General features: G+C 37.6%; 1 protein-coding gene across 1 annotated transcript in view; it reads left to right on the top strand.

Annotated features, from left to right (window-relative positions):
• The window catches only part of LOC141453620 (insulin receptor-like), a 175,667-nt gene extending 169,755 nt beyond the window's left edge, over window positions 1-5,912 (top strand). The window contains exon 19 of the mRNA XM_074127055.1: window positions 5,722-5,912. Coding sequence (XP_073983156.1) covers window positions 5,722-5,803 — 82 coding nt within the window. The 3' untranslated portion in view covers window positions 5,804-5,912. The remainder of the gene's footprint in view (window positions 1-5,721) is intronic.
• The last annotated feature ends 10,551 nt before the right edge of the window (window positions 5,913-16,463 follow it).

The following is a 16,463-nucleotide window of genomic DNA, read 5'->3' on the forward strand; positions in this document are numbered from 1 at the left end:
TGTAAAATCGCAATGCTTCCTGTTAGTGGCGAAAAGTCAAAGAGCTTCCCCCCCACTTTGTGAGACTTCCTGTGCAAAGTCAGTAGCAGTCTCGCCCTCACATTACGAGCAACTAACGGCTCTAGAGCTGAAGTGGAGGAGGAACTGGTTCATAGTTGAGTTCACTAGGCGCAGAGATAAGCAGGAGAGTTGGTGGTCTACACGAAGTGAGGGTTAGTTGTGGAAGTCGAGAGAGTGACCATCTCCACTCCTGCAGTGTGTGTGTGTGTGTGTGTGACCCACATAATGAAATGTTTTTATGACCCAGCATCATGGCGGCCACAATATACCCACATGGAGCCATTACCAGCCCGGACTATATTACCTAAACAATGATTAATTAAATAGGCCAATGGGAGTTGGTTAAAAAGAATGAAGAGAGTGACACCCACCCCAAATGTTAACGCCCCTCCCATGGTTCGTTCCGTCATCGCTAGAAACTGAATTCAAATCGTAAAAACTGTGATAATAAGCTATGCGCAGAGCTTATTGGCGCATCGTTTCTTTATTTAGATGTAAACAAGGTATTTGCACTTCCTTCTACTTTATAGCACAGCCTTCTGAAGCAATACTTCACGGAATTTAAATGTGTAGTAAATTGAAATATTTGGTATTTGGCAACCCTGTAGAGGGTGTAAGAGAAGGGCTGACCGTTAGGGGTAGCTAGAGGGTTGCAGGTAGTAAGAGACATTCCTCAGTTAAGTTTAGTTTTGTCACTCTTTATGAACGTTATGCTTTATGTGTATTATGCCTTATGAATTAAGAGAATAATTATTATTATTATTTTTTTTTTAACATAAATATAGTTTATTCACATAATTCATAAGGCATAACACACATAAAGCATAACGTTCGTAAAGAGTGACAAAACTAAACTTAACTGAGGAATGTCTCTTACTACCTGCAACCCTCTAGCTACCCCTAATGGTCAGCCCTTCTCTTACACCCTCTACAGGGTTGCCAAATACCAAATATTTCAATTTACTACAAATGTTTGGTTGGCATCTGATTGTTCAACTGTCATATACTTCGAGAAAGAATAAAACAAATTTAGATGAGGTAAAGCTGGCCTCGGAAAGTACACCTCACTCTTTTTGAGCGTCACCTGAACGCGAACTTAGGGTTTTTTACAAAATGGTGCGCGTTTCCCACCTTTCCCTTTCGGGTTTAAGATCAGTACATCTATTAATGGCAAACTGGCTGCCATAATACCGGAAGGATACAGCAGAAGTGCGACTGTACAGGACGACTTTTTTGGCGATCGCTAAACGGTTTCATTGCTCTCTACTATGACTCAGGGAATATTCCTTTCAGTTGCGGAAAAGCTGTGACGTCACATTTCCTTCGACATTATCACTTTATTTCGTTAACATGCACTATACCAGCGTTTCCTAAACTTTTTTGACCGCGGCCCGGTACGAGATTTTAAATTTTTTCGCGCCCCACCTTATAAAAAACCATTTACTTACAAAACAAATTTTATTTTTTAATAAATATCAAAATTCAAGTTATTTGTTTGTTTATTTCATTCACAAAAATTACAAAATAATTATATAACAAAAACATAAGTAATTAAAGACAATCCATTATCTTCATTTAAAACTTAAAGTAAATTTTGTTTTACATATTTTGACCTTAGTGCGAAGGATGATGTCGTTTTTCATCACATAGTAATTTCAAATTAGGACTTAATGATGTTAATTTTATTCTCAAATTAGGTTCGACATCCAATCTGTTTCGATACTTATTTTTCAAGTACACCAAGGCTGAGAAGGCAGTTTCACACGTATAAGTGGTGACAAAAGGCATTAAATATTGTATCGCTTTTTCGCTTACGCTTGGATATTCCTTTTGGCAGCGCAACCAAAAATTAATTAGTGGTACAGTTTCAAACACTTTTTTTAAGATCGGTGTCGCGTGAAATTTCAATTAAATTATCAACTTCTTGTTCGCTAAGATTAAGCATTTCTTCCTTTTCAATATCGACAGAAGGCACTGAATGACTGAATCGAAATCAGCCAATCAGAGCATCCGAATTTAAACGGTCCGGTAGGGAAACGGTGGTAAAGGGTTGCCACCTGCCAGTACTTCAAAAATATTAAATTTAGAGCAAAATTTTATAGATATTTTGTGTTTTTACAATTTTTGCCACGACCCAGCGGAATTTTCCTCGCGACCCACACTTTGGGAAACGCTGCACTATACTATGGTCAACTATGTTTGTAGTGAAAACTTCAAGTTTCCAGAAAATATAATCCGATGGAGGTAAACGCACAATTTTGTACCTCTTCCGGTATCCCTTTGATTATTTCCGTCACGGACTGATGCTCCTCATTTTTATGTCCTTTTGTTTTAGTTTTATCAGATTGATACAGGATTCTGTACTTTATTTTTATTAAAATAGATTAAATCAATTTATTTTAATTTATATGCAAATTGTCACGTTTCAAAAGTTCAGTAAACATTATTTATATAAAAATAAACTGTACCTTTACCTCGCCCTTATTTAAATTGTAAAAAGACTTTAACTTATGTATTTGTATTTGTTGGAGTTGATAATTTATTCAAAGTAATACTTTAATTGTAAAAAATTATAACAATTACTTTGAAATTTAAGTAAGTTAAAACTTTGAAATGCTGAAGGTTAGGCCAAATAATGGGATAGGGCCAAATTCTGTTGCCCCGCCCCCCTAACAAAGTATAAACAATACTTCTATTGTTTCTTAAAGATGTATAATGGTTAAGTTTTAAAAGTCAATTAAAAGTTTAAATATAATAGAGCACTGAGGATATTTAAATTGTTTCAAATTGTATTAAACACCTATTCCTAAATATGTTTATTAAATTATGTCGCCTTTTTTGAAGACTCCTTATTTTTGAGTAAGTGTTATCGATTCAAATTTTATATTTTTGAGTTTTTGAATTGAGTACACTGTTCGAAAATTTGAGTATGTAGAAGTTCAAAAAGGAAATACGCAAATCTATCTAGCGTGATTCGCTAAAAATCACGAGAAATCAAAAAATCGATTTTTAAAACGTCAGCTGATAATTTTTAATCAATCAATAAAATTGCGTAGAATGTTTTTTTTTATTTTTGTAAAACAATTCACGAAAGGATGGCCAACACGGGCTTACTTGGCCTGGATCCACGGCCACATGTGTGTCTCATTACATTTATTGTGAAGTGTAATAGATAGAATGTATGATTGATGCAGACTTTTACACATTGAGGCCGCCAACTAGCTTGAGCCGCCGCCATCTTGTGCTCCATTTGTGACGTATTGTGTCAAAAAAAAAAAACTCTGGATGGTTCCATTTTTGTATTAGTGGGGGACATTTTCTTTCGCATGGTTGGTCCCCCTGTAGGGTGCATCCTACCACAGCGGAAACGGGGGCAGAAGTAGAAAGAATTTGTATAAATAAAAATAACTTTTTGGATTATGTTTTTAATCAATACATAACAAAAATACATCCCTGAGAACTCAATCTGAACGGAAATACTTCTTTTTTTTTAAAGTAGCAGCGGACACCAAATTTGGAGTGAAGATCACCGACTTGAGTTGCCGTCTTAGAGGAACATTTCTTACGCTCAAAATGCCAAAAACAAAATTTTAAATTTAAATAAGAATTAATGGAAAGTTTCAATTCTCGAAATCCTCTTCTTCAGAATTTAGAACCGAGAAGTTTATCCTCCGATTATAATGAACATGCAATACTGGGATATGGTACTTTATAGAGGGAAGAAAAGCCACCTTGCGTAGTTTGCAATGAGGAGGAGGATTTCAAACATATAATAATGGATATGTCCACGTTATGTGGTAGAAAGGAAACGAATGTTTGACGACTTATACAAGGTATTTAGATGCACCATTTCGCTGCGAAGACATAATATTCTCCACCAACATCTATGTGCTTAAATCTATAGCAGAGCTAGCAATGAAATATGAGTGTATTTAAAAGCTATAGCCGATTAGAATGAATGGAAGAAAATGATTAGAGAAGGATTACGGTGATTTTAATTTCGGTTAAGCTATAAGGATGGCAGGAATATAGAGTACTGATCCATCCATTAGTTGGTAAGTTTGTATGTGAATAGTTGTATATAGTAGAGGGATGAATGTATGAAGCGAATGTATCTATAAGTAAGAATGGAGAGAGAGTGATATTCTAGTGATAAGCACCTAGACCAGGGGTCGGCAACCCGCGACTTGCGAGCCGCATGCGGCTCTTTTATCCAAATTTTGTGGCTCTTCATCCTGTCCAAAATAAATTGTATATTTCAATTTTATTGAAACAAATGAAAATTTCATTTATTAAAGTGAAGATATTTTTTCAAAAAGAATTTTAAATGTGATTGGTTTGAAATTGAATAGAATTATATTAAAATACAGTACGTAATATATAGGACTGCCGCCATTTTCATTCAAACACAGGTTTAGCTATTATTTATTTGTTTATTTACTTAGTAATAGGTGAAAATAAGTATATAAAATAGTCAAAGTTGGGAGTTTTTCAACGTTACGCTTTTTCGTGCAGTTTTTGACGATCAACCCCTTATACAACTGTCCTACCAGAAACAGTTTTAAAACATTTAAATGTTATTGAATATCATAAAATAATTTTTTGTGAATACAAATGATCTAGAGATGGTTTTTTACATTATCATCCTTGCGGCTCTTGGTAAGATTTATTAAAATTATTTAAGAAGAAATGGCTCTCTACTTAAAATAGGTTGCCGACTCCTGACCTAGACGATGCTGGCTGTATGGCGAAAGCCAAAAAAAGCTACCCGTTCTCCCGTAGGACTCGGAAAGGACTTGCTGGATATTAAAACTTCCCTTGAATATTTAATTTCGAAAATTTGGCATCACCTACTCAATAGTTCCTCTTAACTGAGAAAGTAAAGAAACTTTCGAAAAGTTGCAGATACTATTTCACCGAGCGGAAGAGTGTATATTAAATATAAAAGTCAGTATCATCCAAAGGTAACAGTGGATAATCTCAATGAAAATAATTTCCTGTAAGGGTTTGCCGAAGGAATGTTGTTGTGTACATTGTAGTGGAGCGGTGGTAAAGTTTACGAAGTACTCCGTGAAGCCGGGAAGTTAGCACATACTTGGTACTTAGCGTGCTGCGCCGTGCCCACCAGCTTGTGGCCGTCAGCACGCCCTAATGCTTCACTCTCTCTCTCTATCTCCGCTAACCCGCACAACACACACTCTCCGGGACCCTTAACAAAGACCTTAATACTTGGTAACTAGGGGACACTGAGCCGCTTATTGTCGGTATAATGATCTCCAGCCGGTCTCTGACCAAGATGAAGGGACCTTATATCCTGTTGACAACAATGTCAACATCTCCAGCTTGTACACAGTATGAAGATGATCGTGCTTCTCCCGCTGCCTTTCACAGAACCTAGCCAGTGTTTAGGGAGCTGTAACAGGTGTCTTTCTATTCACTCCCTTAACCACTGAAAGAGTTCTGTAGACACACGCCCGAACTTCTTTACAATGTATTGTATATTAAGTCTAGCAAAAAAGTTCTTACATAAGCAACTAGCACTTTTCTCAATTAGTGAAATACAAGCTTAATTAGTAAGTTTTCATTTTCAAATTAATCATTTCCAAACACACGAGAAAAACGCTTATGTCACCTTCTAATTCGATTTTCTTTTAATATTAGACCGAAGAAAAATTTTGAGGGCTTTCAAAGAATTTACATCAAAATTGAAGGAATACAGAGTTTACCGCTTCCTTCGGTTTAGTTCGATAAAAGAAGCTTTGCATGGCATCGAGTTCAACTGGCGCGAAGAGGTAAAGGAGAAGAAAGGTCCAGTACTGGCTTCCTCGAGATCAAGGCGAAGAATTCTACTCTGAGGGAATGAGCAGACTCGCAAGAAGTTGGGAAAGAAAATAATTGCATAGCAATTGGAGGGGGTGGGGGTCACCAATAAAAATAAATAAAACAATTCATGGATTTAATAAAGCATTTTTGGTGTCCTGCTTTTGGTCTGTTGAATTTATTAAATGGACGTCGTGTTATTCGTACAAACCAATAGAAATAAGCAACATTCGCCAACCATCAGTCAATTTATCCCAACAATGAAAAACTGGATACTGGGGGATCCAAGCATTCGACGAAGGTATTTTTAGCCTGAGCAACATTGGAATCGGTTCATCCTGGATGCGTAGGTTGATAGAACAACGACCAAATTTTATGGTTAAACAAAAAATTAACGTGTGGCTGTGTCATGGACCCGGCCGTGTGTTGTACGTGAATACGTTTATGTAACGGGTTATATTTTTTATATAAAATATTTTTATTTATGTATTTAGGATGAAATCAAATTTGTCATTATTTATCGATGTTGATGAAATTAAAACTCATTGAGTCGCGATTTAGAGCCCAACAGTGGTGCGATACAGTCCGTTGTCGATGTAGAAGCCGATTTGATCATCCACTTGCATAATTTCAACCGGCCCCAGCTGCAGGTGTACTGACACCGTCGTTGATCCGCTCGGCCGCAATTCATTCTTTTACGTTCCTGGCACAGCTTGGCTCGGTCATATGGTGTTTTATTATTACCATTCGATTGTTCTTGAGAAGCCATTTCCAACTGTAAACGATCTCCGTATTTGGTTTTGGCTTTTCGACGCGTATAGGCCGACATTTTATATTTTTGATAATATTTTTTTATTCTAACACCTTATTATATTCACTGTCACTATTTTACTCTAATGTTTTATATACAATCGATAGATTGTGACGACAGCTGACGATTAAAACTTAAACGAACATCGTAGCTTCTCCGAGTCAAAAACTATAATAATTGCAAATCTCTATACGCAGCAAAATGATCTCAAAATGGCGGCGCTTCCTCCTCCACTGCGCGCGATGCGTCACAGTCTTCGCTTATCGTAATGAATTCTTTGATCCTTTAGCCATCCAGTGGTCTAATTTAATTTTGGATGTAGACGATAGATTCGAGAAACTATAACGCCAAACTGTATCCCCCGATTTTGTTATCATTAGGTTTTTTGGATTGCCACCATATGATTCAAATTTAAAGACGTATTCACGTCAAAAAAATACGTTTAGGCTGTAATTAAAACAGTTTGAATTCTGCTTTCTACGTAGGTGTAGGAAACTTAGCCATTTCCGGAATTTCCCAAAGTGTATAAAGCGTATTTTTGGACGTTCATGTTTCATTTCCACAAATATTTTGTTTTAAGGTTTTAATCCTTAAAACATTCTCTGCGACTGCCTCCTAGTGCACACGTTTCTAGTAAAAAAGTGCATGACAAAGAATTGCCCACTTCCTGTTCAGGCCAGTACAAAAAGGAAGCAATTAAATTGCTTGTATTGATTCATCCACTCTTTCTCACTCGTTTTTATAAATAAATTCTATAAAACGTAATATAAAGCGAGTAAAGCTTGCACGTAAAAAGCTTTTTCCTTTTTTTTTACGATTTCCAATCAAAAGCTCATTGTGAACTTAATTAAAATTTCCTGCCCCCTCCCTTCCTTTCGCCAAAAGAGAAAGTTTCAAGTGCCGTTCCCTGGTCCTGGCCACGATGTCCGTCCAAGTCCCGGGGTTTATAAATAATTTCTATTTATTTCATTTTTTTCTGGCTTTAGATTGCAGTTTTTATTAAGTTAGATTTAATATTTTATATTAAAGTACCATTTTCATGTGAAAAATATCATGTGAAATACGATGAAACTGTGATGTGAACTCACTCACTTTCTCTCATTGTTCTCTCCTCTTTGGATGTCTACTTTCTCTTGCCTCTCTGACCAAGAGAGAAATCGTGCAGTTTTCTCATTTCAATTTTCACTAGAATTACGCCACGTTTTTTTTACTCTGAAGTTTTAATTGGTTTTTTACGAATCAATTTGTCCGTAAGTCTGTAGTTAGCATAATTAGTTGTAGAAGATATTAGGTTAATGAACTCATCAAGGAACTCAACGATTGAGCCGATGGTAAGTTAAAATCAGAATATTTCGACCAAATGCCATACTCCCGCTCCTCTCACGAGTGGCGAAGGAAGATAAAAGGAAACGTCTTGGTAGGCGATGTGGGTTAGCTTGCTGGAGTTAGCCCGATACTCTGGGTTCAGGCCAGATTTTGCACGCACAAGTTGTGTTTGCTATCGGCTTCCATTCAAGACGGCTGATCGGTGATTGCAGGCGTGCAAATAGGCGGGCAACATTCATATTGCCACTTCGTGTAAATCCTCCTTACTATGCGTATTACCATTGAATCCTCCTAAAGTGCCATCTCTGTGCGATGTACGAGCTTATGTACTGCATAAAGTTCAAACGAAAGAAAAATTAAACAAAAATAATCCGTTGATTGATGAAAATCTAGAAAATTAGAATTTAGAGAAGTTAGAATGAGAGTTCAAACCAGATTTTCTCGAACTTAAAGGACCTCAAAGTTTTACTCTTGGCGTAAATATAGAGCATGAAACTCGATCGCTATGCTCAAATGCAGTAAGAGCAAATAATGGCTGATAAGTTTGAATAGAGTGCCAAATAAACTTTGCTCCAGTAAATCTACTTGCATTTCTTGTGTTTAATAGAAAACAGAGGGGAAAAACTGGGAACTTGGCAAGGAAAATAAGTGAAGAGAATGTGGAAATCTAAGAAAAGCGAAGGATGTGTTGTTTGTAATTGGACGTGCAAGTACTCTGGGATGGAGTCGAGTATTTGGCGACTCTCCTTGTCTTTGATCTTTGACTCTATCTCCAGGTACTGCAGGTGTACAGCAACTTGCTAAATAGATTTCCGTCCGCCATCCCTCTGTCCTCTGGCTGTGAGGGATATTTGGGTGGAGGGGCGTTGACGCTCTTACACCTTCTTCTGCTTTTTTTTTGCGCGCCACTCTGAGTAATGCTCTTTTCTCTTACCAGGACTTCAGAGACTTTTTAGTCCTTGTAGCAGTGGATGGAGGCGCCATAATGGCTGACACACACCCACACACCGCCGCCTGTCACACTATTATCTCACTTTTATATCATTCCTACCCGCCATCTTTCTGTTAAATTTTTATAACCTTCTTTATAACTTTCTTTCGCTTATTACTTTTAAAGACAAAAGAATGGGGAAAGCAAAAATCTAAAGAGTTACACCCTCATGATATTCTCTTGCAACAAAGCTCCCTCAAAAGTCCAAACTTAGGGGGACTCTTCCAACTTATTTAATTTTTTGCTAATATTATACCCGCGTTTAAAACCATATATCACATTGAAACGACCCATTAGAGGGTTGCATACCCATATTCCTCCTGTACAATAATCTCAAGGGGTCCCAGAACTAAGAGCTCGTAAGGCTAGCCATGACTTTAGCCATAGAAATCGCTTCTAAGAGCAATATTCGTACTTCCCGAAAAGGGAATTAAATAATAATTTACTTACCCCTTTTTTTTATTCATTTTTCTAGTATTTAATCCCTGGAATTCGCTTCTTTTTTTTTTGTGCTTGGATCCTGTGAAGCTGAAGTCATGAGACAAACTCTTAGAGAGCCGGTAATGTTCAGCAATATTTCAAATATTATGCCCAATACTCCACTGCCACCATATTATAACGCCATTGTACATTTCCTGGCATCGTGCAGTAGATTTTTCCGAATGAAAGATAGCTTTCTAGAAATAAAACTCTCTAGAAATAAAATCTCAAAGTATCCTGAAAAGAAAGTCAAGAAATAAGAGAACTGTTCGTAAACTCAACATTACCCAGAACTGGGAACCAAATCACCAATCTTATAAGTGCCACTCGGAAAAATTTACTCATTTCCGGTATAAATTTAAGTACCTTTTTTTAAATTTCCCTTAACTGCGGAAGCGGAAGTATTACGATCGAGCATATTTTACAGTTTCAGTTTTCGGAAATATACATGCCACAAAATTTACTAAGAATGAAAAAGTTTGAGTTGAGTTACTGTGACCGGATGTAAAAATATCTCTTGAATATTTTATTAGCAAGTAAAATAATTCGTAGCTTTGGGAAAACAAAGTTGGTGCTCTTTTTTCCCAAAGCTATCCCAGAGGAATCGAAACGGTGGAAAAAAAAGAAGGAATATATATTTACAAAACGTGAAGAAACAGTCCTGTTAAAGAAGACTTACAAATATTTAATACCTGGAGAATTTATCTAACTGGTATCAGCTACAGAGAAGTAAGGATGGAAAATAGAATTTCAGCCTGAACATCTGGCAGGCCCTGGCCAAAACTCTTGTTTACTAATTCTATCTCTCGCTTTTAAAAAAGACAAGATTCAGCTGGGAGACCGGATTCCGCCAGATCTGGGATGTAAATACTTAATTTCAGGACACCTTAGGCTGCTAATCCCCAGACTGGCCTCTCTCTGTTCTATTTTATTTAGAATTTATTAAAGTATTCCTTCTGAGACCAGATATCCAGTTCTTCAACTTTGTGCTCCTTTCTCCTCAGTTTTCCTGTTTGTTGGTACTTTAAATCAAAGTACTTCTAGGAAGGAGTTGGACTGGACCTTTTGCTATAAAGTAAAAAAAAAGTAAAGTAAAGTAATTGCCTATTTTATCAGGCGGGACTTAACGTCCAACTACCAATTAGGTGACGTGTACGGTGGCGACTAGCAAACATATTTTACTATAAATTCCTTTTATTAACCATTAAATAAAATCCAAAGCCTAGACCAGGGGAATCGAACCCAGTACCACAATACATATTAGCTTTGCAGGTCTCGCCTCTAACAGCTCGGCTACCGTGGCGCCTGACCTTATACTATACAGTGGAGTCTCGGTTATCCGTCACCCTTTTATCCGTCCATTCCAATTAACCGTCGCTGTCCTCAGTATTTAAAATTAAAAAAAAAAAAAAAATTATGTCGCAGACTTTGTATTCATTAATTTTAATACCCAATAGAATGAATTGAATGATGAAAGATAGCTGACCTTTAAGGCTAAAGCGTATAAACGTATAAAATATGTAAACCAGTTAATACAAAGTTTTATACACGTTAAACAAAAGAATCTGGAAATTTTCCTGTTTTTTTCCATTATCCGTCTATTCGACTATCCGTCACGTGTCCCGGTCCCGGTCAAGACGGATAACCGAGACTCCACTGTAGTTAAGGCGCATTACACTCCAAGCGGGAGTACACTTGTTCTAAACCCAATCAAAACTGGAATCCCCCAATTTCTATCCATTCTAGGAGCATTCCCGAAAATATATTAGAATGCTTGCACCGCTTGCGGCAAACTGATGGAACCAAAAAAACAAGAGTTCTTAGTTGGTTAATCCGTGATCGCCCAGTCGAGTTTACTGGGAGCATTCTAGTTAATTAAGTTGTTCTGGTATTTACTGAGCAACTGCTCTGTCAGTTTTCTTTAAATGTTTTCCTTTTAGAAAATTAATTAAGTTTAAAAGAGTTCATTTTCGTAATTAAGTAATTTATTTCTTAGTTCGCTTAATGGTGGAGTGTGGGGTAAGTTTCGCGATCGCGCGTCAAAGTTTTCTAAATCTAACCCACACCGGAATTAAGTAAGAAAAAGTTGCTTTTAGAATATGTTCTGTGTGTGTGTGTGTGTGTGTGTGTGTGTGTGTGACTTGGAGAGCAATCTGGAAAAAAATCACTTTTTCATATTCAAGGGACATCAAAACGTGTCTTCAAAGCTAATATTCGAAAACCTGCACGATCGCAATACTTCCTTTTTGTGAGAGGAAGTGCAAAGATAGAGAAACGAAAAAAATCAAGGAGCAAAGTGTGTACGCTAAACTGTTAAGCGCAAGAAGAGGGGGGGGCCGATGAAGTCCTCCAATTGGATTTAATTGTCCTTGACGGGCTCCTCTCCCTAGAGAAGGAGGGACCTACTTTAAACAGTGTTCCTTTTTTATTTAATTCTTCCAGGTTGCAGACTCCTCGCGTTGAACCCAATTCCTATCTCCCTGAGAGCTCTCGTTTTAAAAAGCAAACTCGGGGAAAAAGGGAGATAAACGCCCCATGGAAATCGTGTAACCAACTCACAGGATGAATGTTCCCGTTTGCAGGGCCGGTTGATCATTGGCTGTTCACATGATCTCTTTCATCTTTTCTTATCTTTCTTTTAAATCCTTCGTCTTATTTCTATTTTATCTCGCAGGAAATCTTTTTTTTTTTTTGAAATGGTAAAAGAAACGAGGAATTCTTTGAAGCCTTCATTTTCATAAATATACTCTCATGTAAACTGTTTTTTCTTTTGCTTCAAGATTTTCTTAAATTTATTTTATTAATAAAGTAGCTCCAGCTATTTATTTATGATAAATGAAATTATTAATAAATAATAACTTTGCCTAACTGCTTCAGAGATCACTTCTGCCTTCTGGGGTCTCGGTCTGGTTATTGACATCGTCTACCCAGTTTTCTTGAAAGCACATCCGCGGTATTCCGCAGTTCCCGAATAGAATATCCGCTACAGATTCCAATGAACGATATTCACTTAATGAAGGTTTACCTGCAAGGCAGGTGCTGAACAGATTAAGAGGCCGGTTGCCTGCTGCAGGTCCTAGAACGTTTTCTAGGATTTGGTTGTTGTAACGTTGTTTTGATTTCCAGTTAATGGAATAGCACTTTCATGGCTTAGATCGACGTGTTAACCTTTCATTTGTCGAGATGGCTGAAAGAAGATAAGATAGATAAGATACAAATTTATTTAATATGCAAAATACATACATATACTTTGGAGTGCCAGTTAAGTACTATAACCTCCAGACATAGTTTCTGTACAAACTAATTTATTAAATTACATTATATACTAAGGGGAAAACAATGGAAAACCCCCAGTTTATAAGAAATATTTCAATTCAGGGAGTCCTTAACCGTGTCCACATTATAGTCCCCTATTAGTCTGCATAGGTGGTTGTGACTTGATTCACACTTACTGAAGAAACCAGTAGCGAGGTACTTGATGTAGTGTTCTACATAGTCCATGTTGGTGTTAGAATGTAAGTCTATAGTACGGTCTTGTCACAAGCCTGTGGAATTTATTTTGGATGATCTGCAGCGAGGCGATATTGGATCGACATGTCAGACTCCAGGAGGGACAAGCATAAAGTAACATGGGCCTAACCACTACCTTGTACAGGAGGAGTTTACTCTCTTAGGGACAGTTTAGAGTCCCTGCAGAACAGCGGGAATTGTACCCGAATGGCTGCCTTACCCTTTATTGACTCTATCCTTTATGTGAAGGGGGTAAAGGTCAGCCCACGATCCAGCAATATCCCTAAGATACTTGATAGTGGCAGCCCACGGCACACAATCCGTCCCCCGAAGTGGGGCATGTCGATACAAGATCGGCCCTGCGCTTAGTGAAAAAGGATAGCCTCTGTTTTTAAGGGGGTTAATTTTTATTTTCCACATGGTGAAAAATCGCTCCATACATGACATGGCCCTAGTAAGCCTGTTGACTATCGTGCCCAAGCTCCAGGACGAAGCATAGACAGCGAGGTCATCAGCATACAAGGCCAGTCGAACATCCTTTGGTCGAGGCATTGATGGTTGTAAGAAAAGCTCAAGTTACGTGAAGTTGGAAATTACTATTATTAAAGATAAAGTCTGCCACCCCTACAGCCCCATCGGGCAGGATCAAATGAGCACTTCCGTTGGAACATGGAAGTAAAAACCACAGAAATGGAAGGACTATTTCCGAGCGCCAACTTCACGCAGAAATATGATAATGGGTATTTATTCTTTGGACGGCGAGAAAAAAAGAAATAACAAAAGAGATTGAGGGAAGGCCCAGTTTTGGAATGTAATTTCGCCAGGAAATGTATTGCCAAGCTTGTTGAATCCTGTTTATACTAAATACACAATGAGCGCCATCTTTTTTCCCGAATGGAAACTGCCATCGGCACACCGGCCTAGTTTTTATTTTGCTTTCCCCAGCCGCAATTTTCCTCGACTTATTTCCTTCTCGCTTCTTTCCCTGCTGCGTCCCCTCTTTAATCCCTCCTTCTAGTGTGGGGGCGGGCGGCAGAAAGTAGTGAATATTAATATATTCTTACTAACGCTTATTGTTAGTAAGCTTATTGTTTCCCCCTGAGTATATGTTTATCCCGCCAAATCCACAATTCCAACGAGAATAACCTATTTCTTTGGAGGCAAATTGGATGCGCTTGGAGCATGGATTTCCCGCTTTCAGTATGTGTAAAGTTGTACAACAATTTTCAGTAGTTCTCTGCAAGATTTCGACTTTAAAGCCATAGCAGTAGTACACACACTGTATTTTGTTTTATTTAAAAAGTTAATGTTAGTGAAGGTAATGAAGCTGCCATCTAGTTAGATGATGTTTGAATCTGAGGGTTTTGGAAGTTACCATATGGTAGGACGACGCCATTACTCTGGGGCACAGAGCAGAGATTATCGTCTCCAGCAGCATCAAGGCCAGATTGTTTAGACTTTAGAGCAGTCATATTTTTGCGTTTCAATAACCTTTCCAGAACCCTTGGAGATATCTTTCTGTTCGGCCTATAGTGCCCTAAGATGTGACGTGTGATCTTGTAATTATTTAATAAAACTAATCTTCCCCGCTGGTCTGGTACTTCCCATTCTGTGAACAGCTAATCTTTCATTTCCTGTTTTAGTTTTCTCCCTTTCGTTAGTTTGCATCCGTTTAACTTCTCAAGTTCTTCAACAGCTGACTTTTGTCGTGAATACGTCTTTAAATTTGAATCATGTGGTGGCAATCCAAAAAACCTAATGATAACAAAATCGGGGGATACAGTTTGGCGCATTATAGTTTCGAATCTATCGTCTACATCCAAAATTAAATTAGACCAGTGATAGCTAAAGGATCAAAGAATTCATTACGATAAGCGAGGACTGTGACGCATCGCGCACGGTGGAGGGGGAAGCGCCGCCATTTTGAGATCATTTTGCTGCAATTCGAGATTTGCAATGAGTATAACTTTTGACTCGGAGCTACGATGTTCGTTTAAGTTTTAATCGTCAGCTGTCGTCACAATCTATCGATTGTATACAAAATATTAGTGTAAAATAGTGACAGTGAATAAAATAAAGGAGTTAGAATAAAAAAATATTATCAAAAATATATAATGTCGGCCTTTACGCGTCGAAAAGCCAAAACCAAATGCAGAGATCGTATACGGTTGGAAAGGGCTTCTCAAGAACAATCGAACGGAAAATGAGTCAAGGAAGACTCGGGTGCCCAAACCAGATATCTTTCTTTCTAAAGAGATCCCCTTAAGAGTTGATAAAAGGAGGTGGAGAAAATGTTGAAGTAAAAGTGGACGAGGTCGATGACCACTGAAAGAACAGTCTGGCCAAGAATATCCGCTGATGGTATGACTAAAAGCACAATTACATTGTAATCGCGTTAGGTTTGAACCATTGAGTCGCTCCCTGTTTGAGGGGAGAATCATGGATGGATGCTGGACCCCTCTGCTCGGCATCATGGGGGGGTTTAGGGGCTGCTGAAATAGTGCCGCCTCCAGCACTTTCGGTTTTTCGCTTTTCTTTTTGTTTTATATTAAAATGGTCGCCAACAAACCACTCTTCTCGTGACGTCACCTAATCTCATAAATCGACTTGACGTTCAATTCTATTATCTAGAAAGAAATTTCAATGTTAAAAACTCTCGGGAACGTCAGTTTCCACATCCTCCCCTAGTTATGGAAGAAAGAAGAGGGAATTTTCCTCCTCGAGCAGATTTTCATTTTTAAAATGACAATGACAATGCCATTCTATGAAAAGAGTGTGAAAAAAAAGTGGATTTAATAATTTGGTCCGTGGTTAGCGTAACTAAAAGAAAACTGTACAGAATCGATTTGTAGACAATCACTAAAGGGGTTTTTGAACATGGACATAACGGGCATCAATCTCTTCTGGAGAGAACAATGGTTTTGTTCATCACTGATGCGAAGCGCTGGAACCAAATATAATATTTTCAGTACAAACTCCAATTTTGCAGAAAATATGATTACATAACTTCCGGTCAGAGGCAGTCGTGCGAGTGTCCACACGAATTGTTCGATCTAAGTTTAGTACTGAAGGAGACAGGCAGACGTAATGGAAAGAAAATTTTTATATTGTCAGATGATAAAGGAGAAATCATGGAAGATTTTCTTTTAAAAACTTTAAAAGAAAGAATGTTGTATAAACGGAAAAATATAGTGAAAAACCTATTTTCCACAAATGAAATATAAATGTTCAGATAAGTAAGTATTGATTCGTAAATGAATAATTAATGAACAGGGGGACATTTCCATTTTATTTCTCTATTACGCTGGGAAATCCAAAGGAAAACTTAAACAGAAAGTAAAAAAAAAGGAAAATAATTTCCTTCTCAAATATTAAAAAGGAAAAAAAAAAGAAGTATTTAAATTTATTACCCTAAAGTACTAGTCTAATAAAATTTCCATTTTTTGGCGGGCAAAACAGGGTACC

This window comes from Rhodnius prolixus, unplaced genomic scaffold (genome assembly GCF_049639745.1).
Source record: "Rhodnius prolixus isolate KJV_2025 unplaced genomic scaffold, Rpr scaffold_3, whole genome shotgun sequence".
NCBI classification, from domain to species: domain Eukaryota; kingdom Metazoa; phylum Arthropoda; class Insecta; order Hemiptera; family Reduviidae; genus Rhodnius; species Rhodnius prolixus.